The 15,067-nt window shown below is 47.2% G+C and overlaps 2 protein-coding genes across 2 annotated transcripts; one reads left to right on the forward strand and one right to left on the reverse strand.

The window, feature by feature from the left end:
- Positions 1 to 1,584: 1,584 nt before the first annotated feature.
- Positions 1,585 to 6,549, reverse strand: LOC105684538. Its single transcript, XM_048649398.1, has 7 exons — positions 4,949 to 6,549; positions 4,290 to 4,379; positions 3,773 to 4,176; positions 3,373 to 3,706; positions 3,018 to 3,298; positions 2,425 to 2,718; positions 1,585 to 2,340 (listed from the first exon to the last, which is right to left on the reverse strand). The coding sequence occupies exons 2-7, from the start codon at positions 4,369 to 4,371 to the stop codon at positions 2,248 to 2,250; spliced, it is 1,488 nt and encodes a 495-aa protein (XP_048505355.1). The 5' UTR covers positions 4,372 to 4,379; positions 4,949 to 6,549; the 3' UTR covers positions 1,585 to 2,247.
- Positions 6,550 to 6,965: 416 nt separating this feature from the next.
- Positions 6,966 to 14,306, forward strand: LOC105684671 (odorant receptor coreceptor). The gene is made up of 9 exons (XM_012398214.3): positions 6,966 to 7,156; positions 7,397 to 7,540; positions 7,651 to 8,034; positions 8,169 to 8,423; positions 8,493 to 8,734; positions 11,710 to 11,809; positions 11,889 to 11,993; positions 12,067 to 12,222; positions 12,657 to 14,306. The coding sequence occupies exons 2-9, from the start codon at positions 7,397 to 7,399 to the stop codon at positions 12,705 to 12,707; spliced, it is 1,437 nt and encodes a 478-aa protein (XP_012253637.2). The 5' UTR covers positions 6,966 to 7,156; the 3' UTR covers positions 12,708 to 14,306.
- The last annotated feature ends 761 nt before the right edge of the window (positions 14,307 to 15,067 follow it).

Raw genomic sequence — 15,067 nt, forward strand, 5'->3', positions numbered from 1 at the left:
ACGTGAAAATAGGTCCGTCCGATTAATGTTGACCCGCGAGGTGGTCGTACCCGCGCTGCGATTAAAGGCCATCTTCGCCTACGATTTTTTGTAATCCAACGTGAAACAGGTTCAAAGAGTCGTTCGGGCTTTATCAGACGTCGTTGTACTCGGAGGCCAATTGTTCGGTCAATTTTTGGTCGATCTCGACGGCGTGCCGTCGAGTAATGCGAACGTTAAGTACCGCTGTTGAAAATAGATCCGGAAATAATCACGTCCTTCTCCGGAGCAACGAAATCGTGCAGTTTACTCGAAAACAAGAACGCGTTGGTTTTCCCCGGACGTTGCGACGTGCGCAAATCGTTCCATTATCGCGTTTTTATGCGATGGACGGAAAAACTGATTACGAGCCACATATCGTTCACGTGACGATCTACGTTATTCGCCTTCTCGCTGCACCGCTGTCGAAAACCGTTTTCTCTCATTTTCGCTAGATGCTTACGGACGTATCGTCGATCGTCGTTGCAACCGAGAGATACCCCTCTGACTTTCTCCGTTGTATTTCGTTAACGGCGATCCGCTATCTAAAAGTCGTCGATGATTTTTCGGACGCGTCCGAGCGACTGACCGACTTACTTCCTCACCCGTTCCATCTTCTTCGCTCCTCAAATCTTCGAGGAAAACCGCAGAGGTGACTCGATAAGCTCAATTCCGTTCGCGAATCGATCGGATTTTTGGTAGATCATGAGATATCGAGTCGGCGGTTCGGTTTCGTTTTGAAAATTTCGTATCAATTTTTGCACGATCGCGAACGCGAACTCGCAAGAATCCTCTACGCTGTTGAGCAACGGTGGAATTACCGGCCTTTATTGTTACAGAAACTCGTGATTTCTAGTTGCGCTTACATACATTATATACATAATACCAATTTGAGACGAGTTAATTTACCACATTCTGTACTCGGAGTAGGTATAGAGTTCTTCGGTGGAACGTTGCGACTATTATTAACAGGGACATCGGTCGTCTGAATATGTAGCTCGTCGTTACGTCATCCTTTCGATCAAGAAGGTTCGTTGGAACCCAACTTTTATCCCGGGCCCGGTTATTCTATTTCTACGAAAGTAACGTTCGTTTTTGGAAAAAAAAACAAAATTTTTCACGCTCCGATCGACGTGAAAACAATTCATCGTCCCGAGGAGCAAAATATTTTTGCGATCAGATGATATCCTCTGACCGCAAATCGCGAACGTTCGATTAATATTCTCAAGGTCGGATCGATTTGCAACCGGTCACACGGGGTCGTTCGCGATCCAGATGCCGTACGATTCCATTCATATTCATCTGTAGTCGAATAGCGGTGAAGTTCTGAACAAAAACGTCATCCGAAAGAAGTACCTAATTACCTACCTACTCATTAAAACACGCTGTGACCGCGCAGACTCTCGACTGAATTCGTCGTTGCGATTCGTTCGATTTATTAGGTCGTTTAATTTTATTCCAACATGTCCGACGTGTGCAGCAAATACTATTTTCGATGACGCGGAGGTTCCGGCAATTTTTATCGAAGAAAAACCTGGCGATAAAAATCGCGATAAGGACGTACGTTCGGCAGTTCATGTATCGGAGTAATTAGTTTAATTGGGAATTTATTAATGTATTAACATCAGACGTGAGCTGGATGACCCGTGCGTCGCGATCGCATTTACGCTTTCTAATTTTCCAGTTAATTAAAATCCGCCGCAATTCTATCCACCCGTACATGATCCACTCGTGAAATTCCGGCCGACGACGAGGAATCGACGGGGAATTACGACGGCTACGATTCGTCGAAAGTTTGAAATCAAAGCGAACAAAAATCGAACGCAAACATTTATTCGACGCTTTTAAACGACACACAAGAACGTAGACAAAATTTGATTATCTCATTACATTGGATAAGTATGATTGGTTTTGTTCGAGGACGAAAAATTGAACCATGTCCTCTCGAGTCAACGAAACGATGAACGTGCCGGTAAAATTGCTCCCGGTGGAAATTCGACGATCCTCGAGGACGGAATCCTTCGAAATCCCGTCCGCTCTCCTGGAGATCGATGTCCGGGGAGTCTGATCTCGGCCAGAAAAAAGGATAAGGTGCAGGATTTTCGCAACAGGAATTTCAAGGGTGAACCTCCGATGAGCCGGTCTATGGAGCGATGCGAGTTTGGGGGTCGGACGCCGTTGGAGAAAGTCGGGGGAGGGTCGTGGTGGGGGTCCGGCGGGCTCGAAATCCTAAAATTTGACAGCGAGCGTCGCGACGACGGAAGTCGCGAGGCTTAGCATCAGGGTGACGGCGTCGGCGGAAATTCCCGAACCCGCGGCAGCCTGCGAAGAGAAAAAAAGGTTTCAACACCGGCGGTAAAAAGCCCGAGGGTAAAAGTTCGTCGGAATCTCCGACGATCCGCGTACCGCCTCGTCCTGTCGCTCGACCCTGCGGAGATTCGGGACGCTATCCTCGCCGGCCGGAATCAGAGGAGCGGCGGCGCGGGAGAGGACGGGCAGAGTCTGCTCGTGTCGTCGAACTCTGCATCCGGCGCCCCGGCAGCCTCCGGTCACCGCGGTCTTGATGGCGACCGGAAGATCCCAGACCGAACGGGCCTCGAGCAGGGACTTCGCTCCAGGTCCGCTGGCGTAGAACGGTACCGGCTTCTTGTCAGCGGAACAGATACCGGCGACGACCAGCAGCGTGTCCTTCGGCGATATCTGGGGATCGGCGCACCGTTTGGAAAATATTAGGAAAAATTTGAAATCGTCGAATCGCACGCCAATCAATAAACGGGTGGACCCACAGATGATTCGGTTCCATCGCGAGGTCAATTATGAAATCTTAACCTACGCAACTTTCGAGTTTCACATATATTATAAATATATATATCTGTGCGGATTGGCAACGCGTGCACGTGGGCAGTATACGCGGGGAAAGTCAGGTCTGCGGAGTTGCACCGTGTCCGGAGTTTTGAATTTGTTGTCGGGGGGGGAGAAATGAAGCGGGTCGCGCGTACCTCGCGGTTCAGCAGATCGACGGTGGAGGAGAGATCGTTTCCAGGGGCGGCGGCAACCAGCATGTATCCCTTCTCGTTGGAGGCGGACTTCAGTTCCTTGACGGTGTCGCTGACCAGGTCGACGAGGTTTGACTGCGGAGGAGACGGTCGGCGAGGGGCGAATTCGTCGTCTTGGGCTCCGCGGTTACCGTCAAGCGAGTCCAGCAGGGTCCTGAAGAAGGCCATGCGGATCCTCGAGAACATGTCAAATACGTCCCACATGCCGTCGTAGCTCGTCGCTCCTGTAAAGCGTGAAAATAAAAATTCTTTGCCCCTCCGATCGCGAGGATTCCTCGAAACACCCCCGACGACTGACCTTCCATTTTGGAAGCTCCGGGTTGTCTGTCCAAGTCGATCAGGCGCCAGGCGTCGTGGAACTCGGGTTTGGGGCGGCGGATTTCACGCTTCACGCCGTTGTCCTCAGCTTCGTTGATGCTCACCGGTCCATCGTAGCCGATTGCCGCGGGGATGGAGAAATTGGTGGCGGATACCGCTCCGGTGGTCATCACCTTGGCGTGGCGAGCCCAGGAGAGAAGAGCCCCGATGTTGGCGCGCAGGAAATGCTCGCACTCGCAGTCCTTGTTGCCGAGGGCCGTCGCGTCGTTTCCGCGATTGAATTTCAGCGGGTTGATCTCGTTGTTGCGGCAGCTCTGGATAAAAATTCATGGAGAAAACGAAACGCGACGGAAATTTTAGGTGTCATCCGTCGGTTTTACCTGCAGCAATCCTTGGACGGCGAAGTCGTGCTTCGTTCTGAAGGAATTCCACATCGCGTCCTTGTCCTGGCTAGTCTCGTCGATCAGCAGCAGCACGACGTTTCGCGGCAGGCTGGAATCCTTGGCGGAATTTTCATCGACCAGAAGATTCGGCGAGTCCTTAGATTCCTTGAAGGATTTAGTGCCGCGGCTAATGCCGTCCGACGCCATTATCACGACCTCCGATCGCTTTTCCCTGGAGGTATCGTCCGGCGCGAATTCTTCGGCTTGTTTCGCTGACTTTTTCGCATCGGACGATTGCAACACCTTGTCCATTCCGGTCACCTGCATTTTTCCATTCAACACCCGGTCCACCGACGACGCATGTTCGGCGTCCAAATTGGGCACCGCATCCCACGCACCGGCTGATGAAGCAAAATCATGTTAGAATTTCGATGAATCCATGCGTTCTCTTTTCGCTCGGTTGTTGCGGTTTCTTTTCGAATAACGTTGGATTTTTTTTTGTTACAGCGCTCACCTGATCGGTCTACGACAAACGCGAGTCCGCAGTTGGCGGCGATCGCCGCCATCAACCCGATTGCCATCCATGCTCTGAACATCGTTGAAACTGGAGGGAAAGAGAAAAAATTTTTCACCTTAATTTTACGAGATTTTTCCCAATTAATTTTATGGAAATGTATAGCGCGTATATGAGAATTTTCAATTTCGTTACGGTCGTACACGTTGTCAAGGTAAACGAGTCAATTTTGACATGGCAACTGACCGTTATTCTTCCGTCGAAACAATCGAGTGTCGATATGATTTCAACGACCGGCATCCAACGGTCGAATTTATTTACGGGATGTGTTTTTGGTTTGCGCTGAATCGGAGAAGCGATTTGAACATTTTTTATGGGAAACCAGTCAGCGCGCTTTGTTATGGACGAAGAGATATTTATCCGTTTTCGACCACGGGGATTTTTTCATTTTTTTAGAATTTTGAAAACGAATCGCTAGAATAGCTGAATTTTTGGATGAAATCGTTCCGGAGTTGGAAGGACGATCGCGAAAAAAAAAAAAAATATTTGAAATCGGAAAATTTAGCTGTGCCTCAATCGGCGTCAATTTCTACGAGCGATGAACTGGTGAAGAACATTTTTTTCAAGATGCAGTACGGAAAATGTGGCTGATCACCGACCTTTGAAGTTCGGCAGTTTATCTGGAATATTTTTCCTGCAAGCTCGTCTTCTCCTTTCCTTTTCTTTTCTTTCTCGTTTGCACTCCACAAAAGTTGAAACGCACGGTATATGTCTTGACACGTCTGTCTAGCGGCACTTTCAAAACTCAACTAAACAACAGATTGATATCAAACAGTACGGGTTACCTGGACTACTAACAAATGCAACAATATATATTTCCACCAGCGATTGAAAATTGTTTCCGTCAACACGTCGCCGGGTCTGCCTTGGAAAAAATTTGCAGAAAAAACGTTGCAATGATTTTTTCTGTTTTTTTTTTAAAAATGACCGTTGTCATCCTTCGATATCTCGATCCTCGATGTAATCTCGACTCCACGTTATTCAAATATGTGGAATTTGAATTCCTGCAGCTATAAAAATTTTAAATCAACTGCGAGTACCGAATTCTTCATCCCTATTTTTCAATCCAACTCAAATCACTCGGAAGTTTCGTCACGTGGCTGATGATTTCTCGAGTCAGAGACCAACGTCCAGCTGAAATAACCTCGAACATGCGAGTGAAAAAAAAGCGTGTAGAAGGTAAAAATATCGTCTAGAATTCAACCTTCGTAAATTCAACCCTACGTACAGCACCTACTTCGTCCAGTAGGTCGCGTATTCGGGGCTTTTCATTATTCATGGCGTCTGTTAGATGCTGACCCAATTACAGCGTATCTTATTGTTGGAAGAATTTCGCTATCGCGAAGGATCGATCTAGGATCTTGTGGATCTAGGATCTAGTTCGTATCTTCATGCATAATATAGACCAGAGTTAACTGTTTGTGATTAATGTCGCAGTTCTAATTATCCGCATTATAGTTATAGGGGTAATTCGACGTGACATGTGCTTCGTTTCAGGGTACAACGGTCGGAGTTCTTCAAACTGCAGTGATAACAATCCCATGTTACGACAGCGAATAGCGGAGAAGACGCAAAAGTGCTATGGAAGAGCATCGCGATCGATATTACTGATTCTGTTAATAATGGATCGTTCAATTAATCATTTGTCTAACTACCCCAACGTTTGAACGGAAGGCGTTGTATCACAGCGGCAACGCCGTAACGAAAACTCAAGATTCTACGGAGGTAATTTCAGTCGAGTTTTCGTTTAAACAAAATATGAATGTAACGTAAAATGATACGTCAAAGGTACAGATCAATCGACAGGTACGGGTTGGCGTGTAGACCAGCCCCCCTTCGAAGAACTTGCGGCATGCGTAATTTATCGCATACATACATAAGCGAAGTTATTTCAACCTTGACAATGACACCGCGCTCTACGCGGTGCATATGACTCGTTCAATTTTTTCCACCTTTGAAAACAACTCTGATCATTCGTTCGCGATCCGATAATAACGATGCCAAAATCTGTGTAACTATAGATGTATTGAAACTGGAAATTCGGTTCTCTCCCGATAAATAATAAACCTGAATCCCGAGTAATTAGCGGAGAGCTTTAATAAGTTTGTACGACTAGAAGCGATACTGAATTAGGTCAAATTCGGTATAAATTCTGTATCTTGTGGCGATGGCCAGACGGTACCACCGTCTCTAATGCTCGGTTGGATAATTATAGCTATTTTATCGGCCCGAAAAACCTTGAAAAAGACAGACAAAACGCCCATTTATTCTCTCGTGAAAATTCGTCGGTTTGGGAAAAATCATTTTCAGCATGCTAGGGGTTTTCCGAAAATGTACACCGGATGAGAAGTCACCGTCAGACCGGATGGCGGTGCAGAGTGCAGATGCGAAATGGACCCGCATGGGTGGTTTACGATATCCCGAAAAAAAAGTTTTAGAAAAGTTTGCCGATAAACGAGAAAGTGAAGTAAATATAATGGCGGGTAGACCACGGTCCCGTGGCGTGTAATCAAGGTAATGGCGATTGCGCGGTAAAGTCGAATCGCCATTGGACCACGTTGGGCGTCACAAAGTGACGTTGAAGGTTCGCGACCCTCTAGCCGTAAAGCGTCGTAACAGAGGCGGGTAGGGTGTGCGCGCGATCCTCAAAGTACACATCGCGTTTAGCTGGTCATCGTCACATCGCGATCTTTTCGGTCACCGGACTCCCTGCCGAGTACATAACAACCGGTTTCCCATACCGAGCGACTCTTCTGTTCTCCGATTATCTTCTATCACGTTTCTGGATTAGCCCGCACAGTCCGAAGGTAAGAATTTCCGTCGTCGTACACCCTTGTCACTTTTTGAATTCGAATCTCCTTTCCCGCGACGTTTTTGAGACACCGAAGATGAGAAGGACGCCGCGCGGACGACCTGATAGAAAATGCAAATCGGCGAAACGATCGCCGCGAAATTTTTGATCGTCGAATCCCGATTGGAACCACACGTCGCACTTTCGTCTTTCACGTGTTTCGGTTCGTTGTATTCTTCAAAATTTTTTGTCGCAGATGATGAAATACAAGCAAGAAGGTCTCGTGGCGGACCTGATGCCGAACATAAGGATAATGCAAATAAGCGGCCACTTCATGTTCAATTATTACAACGACGCCGGAGGAAGTTCCATCAAATTGTTCCATCAAATCTACTGCGTGGTAAGCGATTCCCGTCGCAGCCGCAATAATTCAATCGTTTCATCCCCCCAAAAGGCACAACCGAAACGTCGCAATTCGCATATATTTTATACGGTATCGTCTTCCCCCAGGTCCACCTCGTCCTGATCCTTCTGCAGTTCGGTCTCTGCTGCGTAAACCTGATCCAAGAGAGCGGGGACGTCGACGACTTGACGGCCGACACGATCACGATTCTATTCTTCGCTCACGCCCTGATAAAACTCGGCTACTTCGCCATCAGGAGTAAAATGTTTTACCGCACATTCGGAATATGGAACAACCCGAACAGTCATCCCTTGTTCGCCGAAAGTAACGCCCGTTACCACGCATTAGCGCTAACGAAAATGAGACGTCTTCTGATGGCCGTCGGTATCACCACCATTCTCTCGGTTATCGCCTGGACCGGAATCACCTTCGTCGGGGACTCCGTGAAGACCACCATAGACAAGGAAACGAACGAGACCATAACCGTGGAGGTAATCGCCGCGATTTTTACTCCCCCCCCCGCCCCCCTCAAAAATTGCGTAAAAAAAATCTACCGACTCGCGATTGCGAACGGGCAAAATACCGAGAAAGGAGCAAACTTCCCCCACCTTCGTCGAAATTGCAGATCCCGAGGTTGATGCTGCGCTCCTGGTACCCCTTCGACGCCAGCCACGGAATGGCCCACGCGATCGTCGTCGGATACCAATTCTACTGGTTGCTCATCACCATGGTGGATTCCAACATGCTGGACGTTCTATTTTGTTCCTGGCTACTATTCGCCTGCGAGCAACTCCAGCATCTCAAGCAAATCATGAAACCGTTGATGGAGCTGAGCGCTACCTTGGACACGGTCGTGCCGCACACCAACGACTTGTTCAAGGTGAAAATCGCCGGGCGTCCGCGACGTTAACGAAAATAAATTAACCCCGTACCGATTTTCACCCGGCAGGCCGGAAGCACCGAGCATCTCAGGGACAACGATCCGCCGCCCCCGCCTCCCCCCAACGAACTGCTGGACCTGGACCTGCGGGGTATTTACAGCAATAGGCAAGATTTTACGGCGACGTTCAAATCATCGGGTGGGATCACGTTCAACGGAGGAGTCGGACCGAACGGTCTCACCAAGAAACAGGAGATGCTGGTCAGAAGCGCTATCAAATATTGGGTAGAGAGGCACAAGCACGTTGTAAGGTGAGGAAACCTGCCGATTCTTGATACTTTTGCGGTCAGTGAAAATGGGGAGACGAGGTGACGAACCCGGTGAAAACGAAAAGTGCCTCGGGAAGAACGAAGCGAGGATGTTACTGCACGGAAGGGATACATCGATAGAAGTTCAAGGACGTGTGGGAGATTAATTTTAATTCTCGTTGGCGATGTACCTTTCCAACGTTGTAACAAATCAATCGCGATAATATGACGCAGGGCGGACAGACTCGACAATTCCTCGGAGTTGGCGACGGCGACTTCTGTGGAAAGTCTTTCGTCATTGGTTCGTTTTTACGTTCGTTTGAATTCTCTATGAGCTAGAGACCGGAGGACTCGTCGCTTCTTTTTTAGCTGCTCGAGGGAAAGGAGAATGGACGAGGAAGCGAGCTATTAGTTCCTTCCTTAATTACCAGCCCTCGTCGATTAGACTAGACGGTAGACTTTGGGCCGTCGGATGTGCGAGTTTCTCGGTTATAGCCGAGGATTCGAGTTCGTGTGTTCCATCGTTATACGTCTCGGACGAATGAATATTTGACGAAACACTCGAATATCAAATGCGCCCTTCGAGGCCCACAGTATCTCGAATACTTTGCGAGTCTTCAAAATTTTATCGTCGAGCTCGTCGGCCGGTCTCGGGAAATTATTAAACGCGGCTCTCCGAGCTGCGGGGACGTCTTGGAAAAAAAAAACCAAAAAAAAAACCGAACGTTCGCCATTTTTTTTCTTCTTCGTCGTCGCTCTCCCCCCGCCAAAGAACGCGTTGCGTTTTTTCTCTCTCAAGTTTCACGGTTGACGTTGAAGTCGCACCACACGGGCGATTTTGCATTCCGGTTTTATTTACTCCCTCCCTCGAAACGTTGAGGATGAAAATTTTTCCGCAGGGATTTCGCTCCGTTAGACGACCATCACCTCCCCCCCGCTCGGTTTTACTTCGGGGACCGCACGCTACGCTCTACACCTCGGCGAAACGAGCAAACCGTTTGTCAGAATTCCCACGGCGTTTAATTATTAATCGGCGTAAGAACTGACGGGGTCGAGATATCGAACGGCGTAAACGGCACCCCGACGATACGCGCGTAACGTGTACAATAGGTGGCGTTCAATTTAAGGGGTGTGCGAGGGAGGATAAACGTTAGAAGGAGGCAAATATTCCGAGGAGTAAAAACGGGGGACGTCGCCGACGACGTCGGAACCTGCATGTTCCTCGTACTCACGTATACGCGTATACGATACACGTATGTGCATATACGGAGAGCACGGGCGTACACCGAGGAGAGAAAGTGGACGACCGTGGCGCGATGAAATATTCACCACGCGACGCACGCCCAGCTATTTCATTTCTTTCCTCCACATGTTATATTCACGGGCGTCCGCTACTCCGGGGTGGAAAAAAGTAGACGCGATTCGCACCGCCTAATTTCCCCTGGATACGGAAAAATCGCTGTCTCCAAGCTGAAATTGTTCGGAAACAGAATACGGAAATTGTTGGCGAACGCCTCCTGTGAGGTGTAAAATGTAGAGCATCGGTGTTCGCCGCGTCGTCCGACGCCGCGGACGAGACGTTGATAACATCGCTAGTTATCCTGCGGCACCGCGTAATAAATGGAACGCAAATTTCTTTGAGGTCTCGTCGGGTTTCCGCGAGAGAAGCTGCTGCCCCCCGCGCGCCAGCAGCCATGGCGGAACGTTTGCTCCTACAAAAGAGAGTTTGAAGCACTCGCGCGTAACGTGTATACGTGTATATACATGTAACGTCCTTCGTTGATTTAATCATGAAAATCCTTTGTTCCGCTATTTTTGTCTCCCGGATTCCTCGCCTCGGACTTTGTATACCTATACACTCAGTTTTGCAACAGGCAAAAGGTTTACCTCTCGTAATATAAATTGAGGCAAAGGCTGGGGCTTCCCTCCGCAGCGTATAGTTCGGTTACAATAGCTGACTTCAAGGGACACGCCTCGCTCCTTGAGAGGGAGCTCCAGAGAAAAGAGAAAAAAAAAAAAAAGAAAGAAAAAAAAAAAACTGAAAAATATCTCGGGGGAAGTGGAATCGCGACCCCCCGGGAAAACCGGTCATATCAGGGGCGGATAAACTACCCCGTCCGAACGGAAGGGAGGCGCGACTCGTTACACGCGTTTACAACGCTCATTGGTTCGAGGAGCGACGATTTTCGTCGCGGATCTGACCGGAGAAGAGCGACTAAAATAGAGGAAAATTTATGAAAATATTCAAGAGGGGATGATAATCCGGAACGGTGGGATATCGTGATTCGTTTCTACCAATTTGCAAATAAAATCTCTCGGAATTAATTCGCGCCGTTCACCGGCGTTCGCTTATTAAAACTTTTCGTCCGCATTTCGCGTCGGTAGCGGCCGATCAATTATTATTCATAAATTTTGAAACTCGAATCTGATGTGGAACGGGCCGAACCGCTCCGATGTCCTATGTCGTGAAATCGCGTCGAACGAACTATCGTTATTTTGAAATTTCTGGATTTTTTTTTCTCACCGTCGAAATCGACGCGCGCGCGTCGATTTAAAAAAAGAAACTTCCAAATTTCAAATCTACGAGTATCGCGTTTCTGCGCGGGGCTTACGGAGCGCGGTTTGCGGCAAAAAAAAAAGGTCGGAGGAAAAAAACATATTTCTCAGAGGCCGGGGTTTTTTTCTCATGAGAATTTATGGTCCTTAGATTTTCATATTGCGACCTCGAGTCTTATTAAAGCTCGGGCCACCGCATGAGAATGTATTACTTAAAGGGCGGGCGGCGCCTCCGATTTTTGGCTGCGGAATAAAAAGAAAACGGGACGAATTTCGTTTCTGCTCGAATTTTGTTCAGGATTTTTTTACATTTCAACGATTCCTTTTGCGGGTAATCGGGTGACGGAAAAGAAAATGTCCTCGTCGAATTTAGAGCGAAGAAGTTGGTTTCTCTCCTCTTCAGATATGTTATGTAATTTCAGGCTGGTGACATCCATCGGTGACGCGTACGGGGTCGCCCTTCTTTTCCACATGCTGGTGTCCACGGTAACCTTGACGCTTCTCGCTTACCAAGCGACAAAGGTGAGCGTTCGATTTATCGAAAGTGGGGGGGGGAGGGGGCTGAACAAGTTTGAAAATTAATTCACCCGTGAAAATTTAGGTCCACGGAATAAACGTGTACGCGGCGTCCGTTATCGGTTACCTCCTCTACACACTTGGACAAGTATTTCTCTTCTGTATTTTCGGGAATCGTTTGATCGAGGAGGTGAGCCGACGATCCTTTGATATCCGCCGGGATTCGCAAAGAGACTACCGATATTACTTTATTTATATTTCAGAGCTCCTCAGTTATGGAAGCAGCCTATTCCTGTCACTGGTACGACGGCTCCGAAGAGGCGAAAACTTTCGTCCAAATCGTCTGCCAACAGTGTCAGAAGGCGATGACCATATCCGGTGCTAAATTTTTCACGGTCTCTCTGGATCTGTTCGCATCCGTAAGTCCGCGCTCCGCACCTCCGACGACCTTTTGGCTCGATGATGTTCCAAATTTAGCGACTAGCGCGAAAAGGATTTTGGGAACGCGAGCGAATAAAATAAATGACGATCGGAGACGTACGGGGGTGATCCGAGGGGGCCATCGGGCAGTCCCGTTTCGCGGACGAAGGTCTGCTGGGAAATCACGGGGCTTCGCCTTCGCGATACTCCTTTTCTTTTACGGTTCCGCGCCCGTAACGCGTGTTCGAAGGTCAGGCGAGTCTGCAGTAGATAAACTTGCAATTAAACGCCGAGGGGCAACCGGAAGCCAAAACTCGCGGTTTGGCCCGCGATTAGCGAGGGGCTAAGGGCCGCCCGGAGGGGACGGAGGGAGGGTCCGCTAAATTACAGACACGACGGTGATCGTTTAATTAATTAAATTAATTATTCGCAGGTACTCGGGGCGGTTGTTACCTACTTCATGGTGCTAGTGCAGCTCAACTAAATACGGGACCACACCTCGCCATGGAGCTAGCGCGCCTGCACTCGTATATACATATGTGTGTACATGTAGTGTAGTGTGTATGTATATCATATGTATGCGCCTATATGCCTATGACGATACTTATCCCCTTTCAACGCCGGTTTGATTGGGATCGAAAGTTCAATCCGTCCAAAGTAGCCTTTGATCGAGGACGTGCTTCGATTTGTACGTATATCAAGTATAATCCCGACGGGTAATCGCTACCGAAGTCCGACGTACACAGGCGCGCGTCGAGTCCCCATATACATATATCTCTCCGAGTCCCATGGGATTTTTTTTTTTTTCTAATTTTAACAAAATTTCGCGCGGCTATTTTTCGATTCAGAATTTTTTGAAAGTCTTCAAAGCTCGCGCCGCGTACGCCACTTTTCCGAGCGATTAACCCCTCGACGCATCGCGTGCATAAGAGGAGATTAATTATTGATTCGATCCTGAAATGCGGATCGAACTTGATTTAATCTCGCGAAGACCACGTTCGTGATTACTGAGGTAAAAGTAATACCGATATTATGTGTATTATGACAACAACGGTAATATTCATATTACGTCGATACATCGATTGAATAAATGTAATTAGTATTCAAATTTTGTTTTCTTCTCGTCGTCGGCCAATTATTCATATTTCTTTCTAATCTATGCCTTGATGCGGGACGAAAAAAAAACTCAATATATTCGGGGTTTTTTCTAAATTTTCGCCACGCCGTATAATTTTAATTACAAAAAATTAGAGATTTCAACTTAATTCAAAACGCGCTGAAAAAGTTTATCATTATTCATCGGCAGCCGGTTGGATTTTCGGGAATTCGAAACACGGCGGTACATCGTGAACAATTATTTGAGAAGTTCAGACGTTCTGTATACACGCATCGATCAGATTCAATGGGGAAACTTTACGCTGAGCTTATTTACACGTAATATTCGCAAGTTGCGAATCATTGTTTTTTTACAGTAGGAGGTTATCAACCCTGTTTCTCTGCAGTCAATCGTTCCTGATTTATAAATTTTAATAGATACGTGATTTTTACATGAAAATAAATGTTTCACAGTGTCGCGTGGTACTCGGTTACTCTACCTAATATATATATTTTAAGAAATTGATATTTTCGATTCAACATTGTAAATAAATGCACGATTCTATTATACATATATACGTCATTGATTTTTTGCGTAAAGATTTTCTCAACTCTATTTATTACGGGTATTTCACATGTTCGATCGAAACGGTTCAAACGATTACGGTTCTGGAAAGTTGCTCTATGAATTCTTCATGGGGGTTTTCCATACTTTGTTCAAGAAAAAGACGATCGATCGAGGGTAACATAATGTTATTACCACGGCGTAAACGAATCGGAAAATAAAACTTTTTTTCAAACAGAAAACTCGCGTGAGAGAGAGAGAAAAGAAAAACCATGAAAATAAAACCGGAGCAAAGCCAGTCTTTCTCTACGGTGGATCGTAAGTTGATACGGTATCTCCCGAGAAACGTGAGAAAAAAAACGTAACGCACCGCACCTTTTCGATCACGGGCGTCAAAAATTTACCCCGAAAGCAAAGAGAATCGAAAAAACAATAAACAATTATATAGGCGACGCGTAGTAGATATAGCTACGACGAATCTGAGTATAAGAGTGTAACGAGGCGCCTGATGTCCGTTAATTACCTACCCAATTATTTAATTCCGATGCAGCATTTATTGTGTAGAGTGTACAGCATATCATGTCATATACAATGTATATTTATCTAATAAAATTATTCAAACCTTTACGACGTACCGAATATCGACGGTGTGCGGTAAATCTGCAGTGTACCACGTAGGTTTAAAAAATTCATCATTTACTCCCGGATATCTTTGGCGAAATTTTACACCGGTGTAAATTGTGCTTCTCCAAAACGTCCGCGAAACTCTATCATTACGTTACACGCTCTCAACGCTATAACCGGGGCCGACGAATATCGATTCACATGGACTGCTTCAACTCGAAGTTGTGCAAGTGTGTTATTAGTCTATTCACGTAACGTGCAAAACCCCCACGTATTATGGCAAATATAACGCGTTCCTCTTACGACGGACAGATGGACACGAGGGTCTCGTACATCCAACCGCTGCACCCTCGCTGTCATTTTTTCGACAATCCGCATCTCAATTTCCTCCTTGTCCCTGATACCGGTGTCGAATGTGGCTCGGGATGCGCTCGTTGCGGAATTAAAAATGAATCCGAAAACTAATTCAGGGGGTCGAAATTGTCGGCGACAGAGATTAAAATACTCCAGAGTACCCGGATTTCGCCCCCCCCCCCCCCCCCCCCCCCCCCCCCCCCCCC

Source organism: Athalia rosae, chromosome 2, assembly GCF_917208135.1.
Source record: "Athalia rosae chromosome 2, iyAthRosa1.1, whole genome shotgun sequence".
Taxonomy (NCBI): Eukaryota; Metazoa; Arthropoda; class Insecta; order Hymenoptera; family Athaliidae; genus Athalia; species Athalia rosae.

Coding starts and splice junctions, on each gene's coding strand:
- LOC105684538 (XM_048649398.1), bottom strand. CDS start 4,371: ATGTTCAGAGCATGGATGGCAATCGGGTTGATGGCGGCGATCGCCGCC. Junction 4,177..4,289: donor GTTTGTCGTAGACCGATCAG/GTGAGCGCTGTA, acceptor TTGCTTCATCAG/CCGGTGCGTGGGATGCGGTG. Junction 3,707..3,772: donor CCGTCCAAGGATTGCTGCAG/GTAAAACCGACG, acceptor ATTTTTATCCAG/AGCTGCCGCAACAACGAGAT.
- LOC105684671 (XM_012398214.3), top strand. CDS start 7,397: ATGATGAAATACAAGCAAGAAGGTCTCGTGGCGGACCTGATGCCGAAC. Junction 7,541..7,650: donor TCCATCAAATCTACTGCGTG/GTAAGCGATTCC, acceptor GTCTTCCCCCAG/GTCCACCTCGTCCTGATCCT. Junction 8,035..8,168: donor ACGAGACCATAACCGTGGAG/GTAATCGCCGCG, acceptor TCGAAATTGCAG/ATCCCGAGGTTGATGCTGCG.